The following is a 17,458-nucleotide window of genomic DNA, read 5'->3' on the forward strand; positions in this document are numbered from 1 at the left end:
GGAGTGAAATTGTTTTGGGTGCAAAAATATATAACACATGTTGTTGTCAAGAACTATAGACTTTAAATGTAATTGGGATCTTAATACAGTTAAGTCGTACCCAACGGAGTGTTAATGTTGCATCAGAAAAAATTGAGAAACGTTTTTTAAGTAAATAAATACATCCCTTTAAAACGTATTGTTGACTAAATATGTTTTAACACTGTACCGAAAAGTCCAGCCTAAATGAGTAATAAAACCTTTAAATTTATAAAAAGCTTAGGCGCTGGTCTAGAATCCTACCACAACGTTAAATTAATTATTAAGCAATGCACAATACGTGGGTTAGGGTGTCGGTTAGTGTTTGGGTGTGGGTAGGTCAAGTAATATTGTTTAACACTATTACTGGACTCACCCAAACCCAAACGCTAACCAGCACCCTAACCCTAATAATGTTCGTTGTGGTAGGATTCTAGACGAGCGCCAAAGCTTACAATATAATATAAGTAAGCACAGGTTAGTCCTAAACATACGGCATACAATTATGTTTTAAGTTCTAAAAGAAAGTAGTAATTAACTTCGATTACATAAAATGTCTAAAAGGTGCCCTTAGGTACTGCATTGTGTGGCAGAGGCACACATTACATTTTTTAAAGGAATTTGTGTTTTCACCTGCATTAGTAAAAAACGCATCACTGGTCTAGAATCCCACCACATTGTTAACATCATTTTGGTTACGGTGTGGGTGTGGGTTTGGGTAGGTCAAGTATTATGATTTAATAAAAATTGGCGCCGCACACCCAAGATCTCAGTGAAAAGTGACAAAAAATGAAAACTGGTCTCAACTTATGTCTTTAGATTTGTTAATATAGTCAAAATATTATGAAAACCTTGATTCCAGGATTGAATGTACTAAAACCTTGGGCACATTGAGTATTTGCCCTCAACCTAAAACAAGATTGAATACCAAATAGATAAATGTTTTTATCAGTATTATTTTCTCTTGAATTTAAGTCTGTCTGTCTTTTAAATACTATTTTTGTTTCCCGGTGCAATGTAAGGTGCTGGTCTAGAAAACTACCACTTTTTTACAGTAACGAAACGAGTTGTCAAAATTGAAGTTGCAAGAAAGAAAAGCAATACAATATGAATAATACCCAAATGCTAACTCGCACCCTAACCCAAATATATAATGTTAATAGCAATATAAATCCCCCGCTCGAAATATGGTAGGATTCTAGACCAGCCATTATTGTCATTCTTTGTGAGTTAAAATCCATCTGTCCGTGCAACCTAAAAATATTAACAATAAAACTGGAGATTTTTGTTTAGGTTCAGGGTATTATCTTGAATATTGCCTGGAGATCTGATGCCAAATTTATAAAAAAAAACATAACAACATCAAAATGGGAGACCAGGGTGGATTTGATCCCTGCGAGTGCGTTTGCAGCAGCCAACGTGCAATGCAGAGACTTCTATCGGTGCTCAGGACATCACAACAGCATTGCACAGAGAATGAGTGCTTCACAGAAGGTGGGTGTAGTTATTTTGCATCGAATAATTTTATAAAAGATATGATCAGGGTTTTTTAGTATATGCTTTGGCGGTCACTCGAAATTGTTTTAAACCGCAACTACTCACTTATAAAGTCTGTTTTAGAAAAGTAGAATAAATTTTGAGAAAGTTTTAGAAAATTTAAAAGGGTTTCTCAATTTTATTTACGTATTAATTGTCTTTTCAGCTATAATTTGAAACACCATTGGACCCATTCAGGTTTTAGAAATATCTTTGGAAAACTCTAGATGTGACATTCATTGTTTGTTTATGTAATTATTTCTGTTTAAGTTTTAGTGGCTTGTTATATTTGCTTAAACGGATAGAATTAGGCTTGCAAATGACAAACATAACTTGGATTATATATAGATTATTATAGGGGGAGTGTAAGTAGAAATACTATTTATAAAAAAGGCTTGGCCTTAAAAGCTTATTTGGTGCTTTGTTCAAAACAAACACCTTTCATAAAATGTAAATTTAGTATAAAAAAATGTGTATTTTGACAATCAAATTTATAAAGTATCATAATAATGCCCAAATTAAGTTGTTTCACTTCTCTATTTTCTATTCCTTGTAATATATTGTCCAAAGAAGACAACTATAAATGTAAGTTTGTTATCAATAAGATTACCAAAATATCAAAAAGTTACCATAAAAACATCCAGGAAGTCAAAATTCAGTTCATTTAAAACTCTTTTGTGAAGCAACAGGACAGGCATTATGACAAACAGCTTTTGCTCACTTTCCCAGTTTAAAAATTCAATGGTTTGGAAACCTAGTTTGCCATTGTTTGACAAAATCGTAACAACAATTGTGCGTTAAAAACACCCATATGATTAGATAAAAGAAGCAAATCATATGGCCTTTAACCAGAAAAGAGTGCTTTATTTAGAACATAAAAATTCCCATTAAGACAAAATCCAAAATAAATAAAAATAAAGGTTGTAACCAAAAAGACACTCATCTTGAACATTTTGTTCACATTCATTGCCACACAAAATAAAGAGTTTGAAAAAAATATATTTTTTAATAGTTTAAAACTCTTCAGACATTATCTTTCAGTAGAATAAACCCCTAAAATCATATTCTGAATCTTTTCAGTAGGCCCACTGAATGACCCAAACGCCCAAAATCAGCAATGGAACATGATGTTTGCCGGTCTTCTCTGGTTCTTGGTCATGGTTGTTCTTTTCTTCACTCGGCCACGAAGCATGAGGCGACAGGTCAAAGCTCCACAGCATGATGATGATGTAAGTGTTGGGAATGTCTGTATTTAATTCTGATTTGTGGTATTAGGAAAATGTAGTAATTTCTGATGCTTTACCAAGTGCCTAAATTTATTAACCCCAAGGTTGCTGTGCTTATGGTGCTCCGAGTAAGTGATATTTTTTTATCTACACATAATGCCTTTTATGAAGGCTCACTAAATCAGTCTGCCTGATTAGGATAGTATTGCAAGCAAGGCCAATCTAGAAAAACAATTAGCCTGTGTTAAATCTATAAACTGTAAGACTTCCAGGTTCAAGACCTTTGTGCTAATACCTTGGTTTATGGTTTATGAAATAGGGTGATATAAAAAAAATAGTTTTACTGTATCCAGATCAGGGATGTCCAACCTCCCTGATGTTTACGTGCGGCCCACCACTTATTCTAAATTTCAGTAGCCTTTATTGAAAACAATTGTTTATACTATTATTAAAATGTGTAAAACGAGCAGTATTTAATGTAGACCTAATTTAATATATTCGCTGAGACTATAATCGAGTCTAATGTCGCATTTCAACATCCATCGAACACTTGAGCACGCATCATTGTTAAGCAAGATGTGTTTATTTTTAATGTGTGTTTTTGTGGACCGTTTTAACGAAATAAATGGTGTCGTACCATGGCATGATACGGCATGTAAACTCGATTTTTCGCGTTTCGCGCGATTAGAACTTTGCTTTCCTGGGTTAATTCTTGCGTATTTGCACACAAGTTCTATCTGGAAGAGCGGGTGTTTATAAGTAAAGTTGTTTTATGACGCCACCCCTTTAATTTAATGGGATTTGCGGTGCATCAAAATTTTTAAAGTGGCAATAAGGCCCATTCTGCTAAAAGGTTGGACATCCCTGATCTAGATCTTCCACATGAGAAGTCCAATTTAGTATCATTTTTTGCACTGATTTTGGTTATATTGTCAAAAGCTGACTAATAGAGTTTATTAATATGATGCGTAGTATTCGGGCAAAATAGTTTGTAGTGTTTTATTTTAGCATACTAAGTTACTTTAGTTTGACCAGTGTTTTAAGTTGTTGTACCATTCAAAACACTTTCGTAGCTTATTACCTTAAAAAGATAAAAATTATTTTATGATGTCATTTTTTTGATTATTTATGGCTTTTTTAAATGTGCGTTGGCAATCCTACAGTTATTAAAAACAAAAACATTGACATGTTATGTGTAGATTAAGCACTATAAGTCTATTACTTCCTGTTTTAGAAGAGCAAAACATTGGGCACATTTTTGGTCTTATTATGCCTGTTTGGTGTTGGACAAGCTTTATTTACCTTTATCAAACTACAATGTATTTTGTCAAAAAAGCAACTGCAAAATTTAAAACTAGCGCACAGACTATACTCTATTGTTTCCTTTTATGAATTCATTCCAATGTATTGATATAAAACAGGAACAATAGGGTGCTATTTTACCTTTTCACAATACAGATTAATCCTATTCAGTATAGTAAACTACAATGCACAAGCTGGTTTGGATTAAAAGTTGAAACCATGTCTCTATTTTATTTTAAATTTGTTTTTTACCAGACCACCAAAAACCGTCTAAATGCTAAAAATATTTTTTGTAATAGGAAATAAACCTGACCCCAAAAATCCAAACATTGATTGACATAAGATAACTTTTTTTTCAATTTCGTCTATAAAATCTGGTATTTGTATGCTAAACATTAAAAAAAAAATACCCAGAAAAGAGTGCACATGATAACAGGCTACAAAAACAACTAGCATGCAGTGAGGTTCGAACTCCTGACCTCCGACCATATTAGGACCGCAGCTCTTCCGACCGACCTACCCAACCTCATTTAAAGAGAACCAACAGGGTGTATTCAGCAACTGAAACATTCATATACATTTTACTTGTTATAATTGGTTGTTTTTTAGCATGACCTTGCTTGCAGGAAAATTTTGGTTAGGCTGACTGACTTCTGTAAACCTCTCCGTAGGCATATTGGTTACTATATATGGGTGCCGTTATCGTTGGTCAGTACGACTCCAGAAGGGCTTATTTACAGTACACACATTACATATGATGGTGTTTCAGTTTTAAAAAAATATTTTAGGTGGTTTCAACATTATATTTAAAAATAACCAACAAATTAGGCTTTTCATGCGAATCGTAATATTAATATTATCTAAACAGACTATAGACCTACATTTATGATTTCGATGATTGTGTCACTAAATCGTTCCTATTTTCACATCTGTTCAGGATCACAACAACGGCAACAACCATCCACCACCGGATGTCCCACCAGTGCAATAAACTGTTCCGCTTAAAACCTGTAGGATCGTATTCTATACTCGTATAATATAAATATATTGCTTAAGGCATAAATCCATATACGTATATAACTGTATACAACAACATAACTGTTTGTTATATTATTTCATGTTGCTGGTGTCTGCTCTTTAAATGGAAGATAGGTTTATTATATTTATGCTTATTTCATCACGGCTAAACTTTTATGGCAACTTGACAACCTAACTTTGTGGTTTTTAAACTGTTATCCAGCCAGTCCCTTGCTATCTTGACACAATTAAGAGAAACCTCATAATTTTCCATAAGAAAGAAATCAAAATAGTATAAACTAATTACTCTTAAGGTTTAAATCAATTAAAAGCTGGGCTGTGTAATCCAGTGAATAAAATTTATTGGAAAATTAATTTATAGGTTTGAGAACCACTGACCTAATTAAAGGGATTAAGACAATTATAATTTTTTTTGGAATTTACATTGTTAATTTCTGTTGAACATTTTTGGGCTTAGATTTTTTTTTCAAACACATCCCACCCAAATTAAATTCACCCATTGTTCTCATTGCATTTTTTGTCTATTTTCTTTCTTTACTGAACATTCCCTAAAGCTGTAGTAAGAATATTAAAGCCCATACAGAACTGTAGGTAGCCTTTTGAACGTTTTGTATAACTCTTCATTCATTTTCATCCTTCAAAATTCTACCCACTTCTGTATGAACTTTGATATTCCTACTAAATGTCTTACTACAAGCTTACAACCTCCAACCATTCTGCTCCAGAATTTCCCAAAAGCATTTTGGCTTTACATGGTTTTTTAATTCTAAGAAGCAAATTGAATACGCCTTCTGTTTTTGTCTAAACGCCGCCACATAGCTATTTACTATTTGCACTCTGTGGTAGTTACATAAACATTCCCTAAATACCATTAGCTAATTTTAAGTATCTATCTTAGATATGCGTATGTTATTGCTTGGCTGGGTCATAAGGAAATGCTTGTCAAGTATGTTGTAAGTATCAAAAGTGCATTGTAAAGCTGTTGTTAGGCCAATGTGGTAAGCAAGTAAAAAAAATAGATAGTTTATTAAATGTGCTAAAATATGGCGTCAATGTTTTCCAAAAAAAGCCAACGCGTAGAACTTTCACCGCAATGTTATCAAGTGCCTTTTGAATAAAAAATATTTTCGGAAATTGTTCATCCTACAAAATTTGCCTTTCTTCATCATAATTCGTGAAGCCTCTCTCTCCCTACTCCCTTTCTTTATCTTTGCCTTCTGTAACGTTATTACAAAACACATTATTTGTACATATAATACATGTTTGGTGCACTTACAAGTTTGTAAATAAATAGATAAATCGTTGAAAGGCAACACGGTTCTTTTATGAGAAATAAGAATATTTCGAGTCTTTACGAAAAAACTGTACACGGCTGTTTTTAGACCCTTTTTTTTTATAAAGCATGGTATTTTGTCTGAGCCATATCCCAGTGTTGAGTCCATAAGTTACTAATTACTTTTTGTTCGAAAGTTGCGCTGTCCATTTTACCAATCACATAATTATGTAATGCAAAGTAAGAGGATTTCTTTTTGTAAAGGGCAACATTTTCGATACAAATTATTTAAACAAAAACTCACGCAACTTCAAAAATGACAGATTTAAATAAATTCTACTGAATTTTTATTGACGACCGTGTAATTGAAAATTGCGTAACACTAATTTTACAGAAAAAAAATTATTTTAAATTCATTTAGTTGAAAAAATGTTGTTTGAAATGTGCCGTTGTCGTTGACTGGCAAAATTCCCCGAGTTCAGAAAACACAGAAATAAACGTTTGTTTAGCTGATTTAAGTCTCCAAGACTGGTTGAAATGTACAAAACAACAACATTTATTTTTTTTACGTTGACGTAAACGTATTGCTTTTAGGCTTTCGTATGACGTACATTGTCGAGCAGCCTTAGGCTACGTTTCTTCTTCACGCTGACGTGTTTGACTTTTAAAGGCTATTCGTCCACTGATGTGAAAAAGAGGGTTTGGCGGCAACGAGGCTACTACAAATATTACACAGAAATACGTCGCGTGTAGAAGAAAAACACCGTTTTAGATTTAAAAACCCTTTTTAGCCCAACACGCGTTTTTTGCACAACAGTAATTTTGCTTAACGTTAAAACACGTTATACAATGTGTTTCGTACGAAAAACAAAGACGTGAAACAGAAAAGATCTAAAATAGAGAACAAAAGAAGCACTATGTCCTGTACATAGGCGTTTACCGCCGGAATTCAAAGCAAGATTTCACCTGACATAACTGCCGTTGTGGACACTATGAGACGATTTGGAATGCGAAGCCACGAGACTTACAATAGTCGCAGCACTGCATCCAACATTTTCAGTACTGTTGCAAGTGCGACTTGACATTTTCTCCTGCAGTTCAGCCAGCACCTTGCCCGAATCGCCACCAGCCAGCTCGTAGAAAGCGGGAAATTCCTTGTCTTTTGCTTGGCGGGCCGACAGGAACCTTTGGAACCGACTGGGCCGGTTTAGTTCCTCCAGAAGCGAAGTTCGGTGTTTCCTTATGTATTCGCTCATCTCTTTAAAGCGACGGCGATGAGCGCTGTGTAAAGTTAATGAATTTGTATGTGAACTAATTCTGTGCGAGCTTTGATATTTTACCCTTAATTATTTTTAAAACAAGTTAATAAAAAGCAGGTTTGTGAACAATTAAGTCAGTTTAAAAAGATTCTAGTCCAAGTCAAGTCATTTTTAGCAAGTCCAAGTCCCTATTTATCCCAGGCAAGTCGCAGTCAGAAGTCAAATCCAGGACACTTTATTGTCGTCCTAAGGAATTGCTCCTGAAAGTCGAAACATAGCAAGCAACAAAAATCGAACTAACCGCAAGTTATTTTTTTCGTTTACAATTTGACTGAAATGTTTTCAATTAAAGCGCTTAACGTTTAGGCTACCGGTACCGAATTCATTTGAAAAAATTATTTAATTTTAATGCAAGCTATATCCAATTGATTTAACCAAGTTAACTATTTTGTCCAAAATACGCAAAGTCCTTAAAAAAAGACCTAAGTGCTCTTAAAGTTAAGTCATTGACTTAAGCCATTTCAACACTTCAAACAAACAACCAACCTTTTTCCGACTTTCGATTGTTCCATTATATCAATAAGCACATCCACGCTGCTTAAAATGCCGTAGCTTCGTAGCAAAGTGAAGAAGATTATGCATTGGACCGATGACATCACAAAAAGCGTCACAGTCACGGGGAGGATGACGTATTTTAATGTATAAAGGCATTCGTACTCGGTTATGTATTTATTTCTATTGATAGTGCAGTAAAATGTGGTGTCTGCTTCATAAACTTTATACAGCGAATAAGCCATGGAGCCTGCGCTGGTCATAGAAGCAACTAATGAAATTACGTTTCGCGTACGGAACCACATAGCGAAGCTGTTCTTCTGTTGAATCAAGAAACCAGTCCAAACCGTCCTGGCTAACTTTCGCTGCTCTGTAAGCTTTCCAGGCGAACTAACTAGGTTAAACATTTCTGGCAAGTCCATGTATTGCAAAGTGCTAACATCGTCGTACAAGGATTTAAACTCTTTTACTGCCACAAGCAATGCCGGGTTGTGTTCCCAGAAGTTGTTAGCCAGAAACAGGAAAAAAGTTCCTAACGCGCTCAGCCACCAGAAGTTTACCAGGATCCATCGTTGTGGCAAATCAGCCATGCATTTGAGATTTGTCATTGGGGGTCCTTCTGAACACTTAACACCGCAGTGATCGGGCAGGCAAGTTACAATTCCCTCACCCGACTTATAGATGTAAAACAAAGTGGTGACTGACATGATGGAAATTGTGTAAGATCGCATGGATTCCCACCAAGGTTTGAAACCCAATCCAGAAAAGATGTTCTTATGGTGCGACATCTTTCTGCACAAGTCACGCAGAGAACAGTCTGTTTAACTTGTTGGTATTTATTTGAGCCAAGAAATAAACTTTTAAAGCGCTATTTTTTTAGATTGCTCTATAGAAACAGAAAATATAGCTATAAGAGAAAATATAACCGGTAGAGATGTAAAGTATGTTAAAGTAAAAAAGCATCCAAAATTAATATTTTTTTAAGAACTGAAAAATTATGATCGTTTTCACATAATTTTTTTCCAAAGCTCAATAAATCAGCCGGCCAAACGTAAAACAAGACAAAACTAATTTTTTAAAAACATGGTTGTTATAAAGAAACATCAAGGCCTACTGGTCCTACTAAAATACATTTCCCAAATTTGATCTGTTTGCAGGCCGACCAAATTTTGTACACGCATAAGTTATCTTACACAAATTTTATAAAAAAAAGTATAGTAGTCACTAATTATTATTTATTTCACGTATTTTTAAATGCCAAATTTAAATCTATACAGTAACAACCTTTAACATAATTTTAACTAATTAAATAAACAAGGTTGCAAAAACGCCCGAAACTAAAAATAAAATCTCCACTTTCGTATTTTCGTAATTCTGTGATTTAATTTTAGACTGAAAAACAACATTCTTTTTGCTTTACTAAAAACCCTAATTTAAGTCAAAATCAAATTAAACTACCATCGTTTAAGAGCGAAATGCAGCTAGTTTTAAACACTGCGCAAGGCTAATGGTTCCCTGACAAGCTAATCAACATTTAGGAACAAAGGTTGGCAAGCAAATGTATTGGAGCTCCCTCAATTAAACGAGCACAATGTTATCCTGTTTGCTTTATCGGTGGTTCCTCTGTTGTAATATGCGCGCGCAGTTCCTGATTTTATTTTAATGACGTCATTTATTCGACAGAGTAAAGTAGTTGTTTCTGGATTTTAAGAAACGGCCGATTGCTATCACTTCAATCATGCTTCGTACAGAGTATTGTCAGCGGAATTTTTTGTAGGGGGAGGGCAATTTTTCGAAGAGATTGCAACAACAGATTGAAAGAGTCCTATGTGTTTTTACGTTGGGTTAATTTGCATTTAATATTGTTTGCCGAGCTTTGTAAATATGCCCTTGGAAATGCCCTCGTAACCATCTGGCAAGTTAAATTTAAGATACATCGAAGTGTTGTTATTCGGATGTGGGGCTTTACAGTCTATCAACGAGAAAGCTTACGTATCGTTAAAATTGCCTGTTGCCTCCAACGCGCAATTTCAATAAACATAGCCTTATGCGTTCTATAAAACTGTATGGGATGACAAAACATAAACCTTCATCAGTTTTATTAAAAATGGCGACACTTTTGCGATAAAACGCAAAAATAATAGACGACTTCACGTATATGAGACTTTATTCAACGCTGGAAATCTTTCAATGATGATTTTCTGAAGAATAAAAACATGTTTTTTTAATATCAGTAAAAATAAACGCTAAACCATTATTAGTACAATAACCTGAATTTAAGGTGAATTTTAAAATCAAATGTTATATCTCTAATTCAGAAAAAGTTAATTTCGTGTTTAGAAAAAATGAACCAAAACATTTTTTAAAGGCAAGATATAATTGTACCTAATCTTAAGATCTTTAGAAAAACGCCCATTTTCCAAAATACGTCTTTCAAATATTAGACGTATATTAATAACATACTAAAGCTGAAGTATCCTTTTTCATGAATGATTCATTTTACAGCTTTCGTACAATATATAGTTTATATGTGTGCTGATTTGAAGTAGATATTGTCTCGTTTTTTTAGTTTTCAAATTTGATTCGGTTCTGCAATATTTCAAAATTGACTTGAAAGATAAAATAAGTTTCAGGACAGCTGTTCTAAACAAAAACTATTTCGTAATGCTAAACAAAACGTGATAACCACCTATTTTTAAAACCTATAAACAAATTCGGTATCGGATCGGCACCGATACCGCCCTAGAATCGGACGAGTGCCGATACTTCCACTTATGGTATCGGGTATCGGATGCGACCCGATATTATCGGACATCCCTAATTGCCAGAATTGAAACCTACCAAGAAACCGACCTTTAATTTTTCTGCTACCATCTGAAGTCGTTTCTGTCTTGGTGCGACTTAGAATCGTCATTGTCAGCTTTCATACTTTCTTCAAGTTCGTCCATAACATCTTCCACAATAGCGGCTGAAACATTTCAAAAACGTTCAAATATTAGGTGTTTTGTAACTGGCCAAAGTTGTCCGAAGATATTGCGCGAAATTATGCGAAGATAAGCGAACTTATCCGAAAGCGAGTTTACGCTCAACTTGATATGGTTGAGTTTTCACATTGCAACTACTCTAAAAACTCCCCGTTTGTTTTTTTTCCAAACCCAAACAGAAAAAAATTTGATTCTTAAAAAAAAATGTCTTATTTAGAAATGCTAATAAAGTTTTAAGCTTGCATTCCAATTAGCAAACGACGCAATACGAAACACATTAGATGAGTTATCAGTGTTGTGATGAAATAAGTCAGGTCTTCCAATCCACGATACTGTTATTAATAAACTTGGTTTAAGAAAAAAATGTTTGTACAAATAACTTAACATAACTTGACTTACATTGACATTGTCTTAATTAGGCTAATTTAAAAAATCATCTGACTTGTACTGAGTCAGTTCAAAATGGCATAATATGTTGTACAACATTGCTAGTTATTTGGCGCAACGTTCAAAAACAACATAGGTCAATTTTTTTTAAATGTTCTGGCTTTTGATTTTTGTATTAATTGACCGTACGTACAACATTTCTATTTTCCAGCGCATAATAAAACGACCCTTTTTATCTTGACGGCCTTTCTAATACAATAAACGGATTTTCTTACCAAATTTAACTGTAATAAAAAAGCTATGAATTTTAAAAAATGTACGCATTTTTTCGTCACCATATATACCTGTTTGTAAATTGTTAAACCAACAAGTCCATTAATCAAAAACTGCTCTTTTGGTTAAAATTATGCCTGGTAGCAGCAGTTTATGTATTAAACGGGCAAGTCCTTACCTCTCATTTGTGAATCGGCACGTCTCCTGCGTCGACGCCTTGCATCGTTACTTACAACGAGACAAGCCACCAAGATAAGGATGAATACCTTGTTCATATTTACTTTTTCTTGTTTCACTTAAACGCGATTTAGAACTGTGATGCCTCGAAGAAGGTCGGGCTTCTTTTATAGCGCAGTTTCGTTGTTTCGTAACAACAAAAAATTGCATCTGTCACGCTTTTTTCTGTGTGTAAGTGTTTAATCAATAACTTGTCACGTTTTGTCATGTTTCGAAACAAGATAAATTGTATATCAAAATAGATATGCACCAAACTTAGTTTGACAGCTAACGTGCAAAAGACTTGTCGCAGATCGCAACAAAAGAATCTTGATCGATTTGTTAGTTAGATTTTACAATAAAAAAAATGCATTTTAGGATGTTTGTGAAAGTGCTTGATATGGCCACAGCACACTGGTTCGTTTTGAGTGCTTGAAACTAGTTGTGATTTATCGTAAACCAATCAACCATGTAGTAGGCTATATTTAAACGAAAGTTAATGTGATTTGGATTCAAATATACTTTCAATCGTTTTTTAACACCTTCCGAGCCTTTTTCCGGATTTTACGAAAGGTTTGGGTTTAAATCAAAGTTTTAATCTGGCAACCCTGCTACGGACCGGTAACGAACTCCTCGCAGACCGGCGGTTGCCGACCACTGTGTTAATGTAACTAAAATATACCCAAACCTCCCTTATAAAAGGTGGACCGCAATTCTAATCATTCTGAGTTTTCAATCACTCTAAGTTTTTAATTGTTATGAGCAATATTTTGCTTTGCCATTAGTAGCTGCATTACAGATCCGTGAATAATGTACCTAACTGAGAATTCGCTTTTTACAAACAGATATTTGAAAAATCATTAGAAGCATTTTAGTTTGTAGAAGTAACGCAGTTTCTGTCAAATTACACTATTAATCCCAACATCGCAAACCATAGGCCTATTCGCATCTCATTATTGTGCCTAATACGTTTTCAAATTAAAAGTTTAGTAAATTTAAACCAAATAAATGCAATTTTGTTCGCACCATGCGCGAATTTTCAACTGCGTTTTTAATTATTTACAATTGGGGCCGTGAACTAAAAACGTTTGAGAACCATTGGTATAGCCTAGCCCTAAATCATTCACAAATAGGGAAAGAATAAAACACATGTATTGGACAGGACGGATTCATGGGGACTTGAGGCAATAATTCAACCTAAACTAAATTATTTACTTGCAATTAACTATCTAAATGCGAAAATGTTTGCGCTCTGCACGGACCTATAAATCATTTAGTTGCGCTGTCGTGTAATGTCTTCATTCAAGACGAGACAAATTAAAAATCTAAAAAGTTAGTCACGGAAAGCAGGACATCGGTTCGTAGAACAAGCAAAACAGTTAAAGGGGAAATCACGAAAAGTAAAGATGGATTAAATCATTTTCGGTTCAGAACACCCAAAACATCTGGCTTCAGAACAGTGGCGGAATCAGGAAAAGGGGCGTGGTCATGCCCCACCCCCAAACTGTATTTTTTGCCATTTTTTTACTAATTGAAAATAAGAATAGTTTTGCCACTCTGCATTACGCTTCTAGTATGTCTTAATATATTTGTTTTAAGCCCAAACGTCCTGCGTCTCACCGAACCCTCGAAAACGAAACGTTTTTGCGAATTCAAAACTCTACATAGGCGTTTTGCGCTAAAAAGTATTCCTTTTGTGTCAAACTAACACCTCTCCAACATTTAGACGTCACGTTATAACGTAACTTTATGACGTCATATTTTGTGTTTTTGAAAATATATATTTAAAAGTGTTTTTATTTAAAAACGAATTTGTTTGCGTTTTGTTAAGATTTAAGGTTAAACTAAGTACGAAACCTCAGTTCTCACATTTCATCACTAAACGTGGCATTTTGAATTCCTTGAAGTAAAGGTGGACCCAATCAATTTATAAAACAAGAAAAACTTTAAAGATCACTGGACAATAATTACTCTAACTTTCAAATCCAACTATACTCAGGCCAACTCCATACTCAAGTTGTCAAGTGTGTTAATTTTATTGAAGTTCAGTCGAAAGGATTTGTTCCGGGTAACTAAATGGCCAGTCAATGAAATAAGAAAGTTGCGTGAACCCCTTGAAACTTTCTAACGATGCAGGTTGAAAAGCATTGGTTTAGTGTAGCGATTTGAAAAACTGCGGGTACCAGATTGCGTGGAGATTTTCAAGTTTGCCTCGTACTTTTTTAAATCTGTATTAGGGATTAAAATTATACACAACAAACTGTTAACTGAAAATCACATGGTAGCCTATTTACACATTGCCTATTGCTAATAAGGGTGAATTGGGATTTTTATGGATTGCTACGCACAATTTTAAAAAAGTGTACGGCGATATTTTTAACTTTGTTTTGGTATTTTTTTACTCTGCTACAAACTGAAAACGTTTAACAACTACTGATTTAAATGAAAAAGTGTACTACAAACTAAAATCGTTTAAAAACTACTGATTTAGATGAAAAAACACTGGACGCGCAAACAGAATTATTTGTTTAACTGATGCGCATGTTTTTCAGTTCGAATTACAAAAAAAACTTTTTTTCTTGATTAAAATCGGGTTTAGACAAATCGACTTTTGGTAGCAAACTGTCAGCGGTTTTTTCAGCAGCAATCTGTCTTACAGCATTTCTCTAACCGCTTACGACTTGTCAGTAGCTGCTACCATTTCTCAAGTCGTTCTCTGTAGTTTCTTGGAGTTTAAATTTGTCGTGTTTTCCGGGAAAGACTGTCAATGATTTCCTTGTTACAAAGCTTGCTTTTTCTGCCTTTTGTGACAACATAGACACCAAGAGCTAGCCAGAATGTACTGTAAGAAAAAAATTATGGCGACAAAATAAACGTATTTAATTTATGTTTTTTTACCTCAATAGGCCTACTAAGCACAGTTTTAATTTCTGCAATTCGAACCGAAAAACAAGCGCATCAGTTAAATGAACAATTCTGCTTACGATCCCAGCGTTTTTTCATCTTAATCAGTAGTTGCTAAACGTTTTCAGTTTGCAGCACAGAAAAAATACCAAAACAAAATTAAAAATATCGCCGTGTACTTATTTTAAATTGTGCGTAGCAATCCATAAAAATCCCAATTCACCCTTATTAGCAATAGGCAATGTGTAAATAGGCTACCATGTGATTTTCAGTTAACAGTTTGTTGTGTATAATTTTAATCCCTAATACAGATTTTGTTGAAAAACATAAAAAAGTACGCGGCAAACTAGAAAATCTCCACGCAATCTGGTACCCGCAGTTTTTCAAATCGCTACACTAAACCAATGCTTCTCAAACTGCACCGTTAGTAAGTTTCAAGAGGTTCGCGCAACTTTTTAAAATTTAATGACTGGCCATTTAGTTACCCGGAACATATCATTTCGATTGGATTTCAATAAAATTAACACATTTGACAACTTGAGTATGGAGTTGGCCTGAGTATAGTTGGATTTGAAAGTTAGAGTAATTATTGTCCAGTGATCTTTAAAGTTCTCCTTGTTTTAAAAATTGATTGGGTCCACCTTTACTTCAAGGAATTCAAAATGCCACGTTTAGTGATGAAATGTGAGAACTGAGTTTCGTACTTAGTTTAACCTTAAATCTTAACAAAACGCAAACAAATTCGTTTTTAAATAAAAAACTTTTGACAATATTTTTTAAAAACACAAAATATGACGTCATAAAGTTAGGTTATAACGTGACGTCTAAACGTTGGAGAGGTGTTACTTTGACACAAAAGAAATACTTTTTAGCGCAAAACGCCTATGTAGAGTTTTGAATTCGCAAAAACGTTTCGTTTTCGAGGGTTCGGTGAGACGCAGGACGTTTGGGCTTAAAACAAATATATTAAGACATAGTAGAAGCGTAATGCAGAGTGGTAAAACTATTCTTGTTTTTAATTAGTAAAAAATGGCAAAAAACACAGTTCAAGGTTGGGGCATAACAACGCCCCTTTTCCTGATTCCGCCACTGTTCTGAAGCCAGATGTTTTGGGTGTTCTGAACCGAAAATGATTTAATCCATCTTTACTTTTCGTGATTTCCCCTTTAACTGTTTTGTTTGTTCTACGAACCGATGTCCTGCTTTCCGTGACTAACTTTTTAGATTTTTAATTTGTCTCGTCTTGAATGAAGACATTACACGACAGCGCAACTAAATGATTTATACGTCCGTGCATAGCGCAACCATTTTCGCATTTAGATAGTTAAAGTAAGTAAATAATTTAGTTTAGGTTAGATTATTGCCTCAAGTCCCCATGAATCCGTCCTGTCCAATACATGTGTTTTATTCTTTCCCTATTTGTGAATGATTTAGGGCTAGGCTATACCAGTGGTTCTCAAACGTTTTTAGTTCACCGCACCCGTTATATTTTGAAAAAACGCAGTTGAAAATTCGCGCACGGTGCGAACAAAATTGCATTTATTTGGTTTAAATTTACTAAACTTTTAATTTGAAAACGTATTAGGCACAATAATGATATACGAATAGGCCTATGGGTTGAGATGTTGGGATTAATAGTGTAATTTGGCAGAAACTGCGTTACTCCTACAAACTAAAATGCTTCTAATGATTTTTCCAATGTGTGTTTGTAAAAAGCGAATTCTCAGTTAGGTACATTATTCACGGATCTGTAATGCAGCTACTAATGGCAAAGCAAAATATTGCTCATAACAATTAAAAACCTAGAGTAATTGAAAACTCAGAATGATTAGAATTGCGGTCCACCTTTTATAAGAGAGGTTTGGATATATTTTAGTTACATTAACACAGTGGTCGGCAACCGCCGGTCATCGAGGAGTTCGTTACCGGTCCGTAGCAAGGTTTCCAGATTAAAACTTTGATTCAAACCCAACCGTACGAAGAAGGCGGAAAAATGCTCGGAAAAGTAAAAAAAAACGATTGAAAGTATATTTGTATCCAAATCACATTAACTTTCGTTTAAATATACTCCATGGTTGATTGGTATATGAAAAATCACAATTAGTTTCAAGCACTCGTGAGGTGCAAAACAAACCAGTGTGCTGTGGCCATATCAAGCACTTTCACAACATCCTAAAATGCATTTTTTGATTGTAAAGTCTAACTAACAAATCGATCAAGATTCTTTTGTTGCGATCTGCGACAAGTCTTTCGCATGTTAGCTGTGAAACTAAGTTTGGTGCATATCTATTTTGATATACAATTTGTCTTGTTTCCAACAACGACCAAACATGACAGCGCAAGTAATTGATTAACAACTCACACAGAGAACAACATGATAAATGTTTTTATCAATTGTTTGTTGTTACAAAAAAACAAAAGACAATGTTGCTCAAATTCGAGCAACTTGGCCAGTGTTAACAGATAAATGCAAAGAACAAAACGTCAAAA

General features: G+C 34.4%; 1 protein-coding gene across 2 annotated transcripts; it reads left to right on the top strand.

Annotated features, from left to right (window-relative positions):
- Positions 1-1,305: 1,305 nt before the first annotated feature.
- LOC146146719 (small integral membrane protein 14-like) lies at positions 1,306-6,538 on the top strand. Of its 2 annotated transcripts, none has more exons than XM_083387388.1 (3): positions 1,306-1,512; positions 2,635-2,783; positions 5,020-6,538. In XM_083387388.1, exons 1-3 carry the CDS (start codon positions 1,386-1,388, stop codon positions 5,071-5,073), a joined length of 330 nt encoding a protein of 109 aa, XP_083243514.1. In that variant the 5' UTR covers positions 1,306-1,385; the 3' UTR covers positions 5,074-6,538. The 2 variants fall into 2 exon arrangements, with proteins under 2 accessions (XP_083243514.1, XP_083243515.1); XM_083387389.1 differs by having other exon boundaries at positions 2,638-2,783.
- Positions 6,539-17,458: the final 10,920 nt, after the last annotated feature.

Source organism: Ascidiella aspersa, chromosome 4 (genome assembly GCF_963924565.1).
Source record: "Ascidiella aspersa chromosome 4, kaAscAspe10.2, whole genome shotgun sequence".
Taxonomy (NCBI): domain Eukaryota; kingdom Metazoa; phylum Chordata; class Ascidiacea; order Phlebobranchia; family Ascidiidae; genus Ascidiella; species Ascidiella aspersa.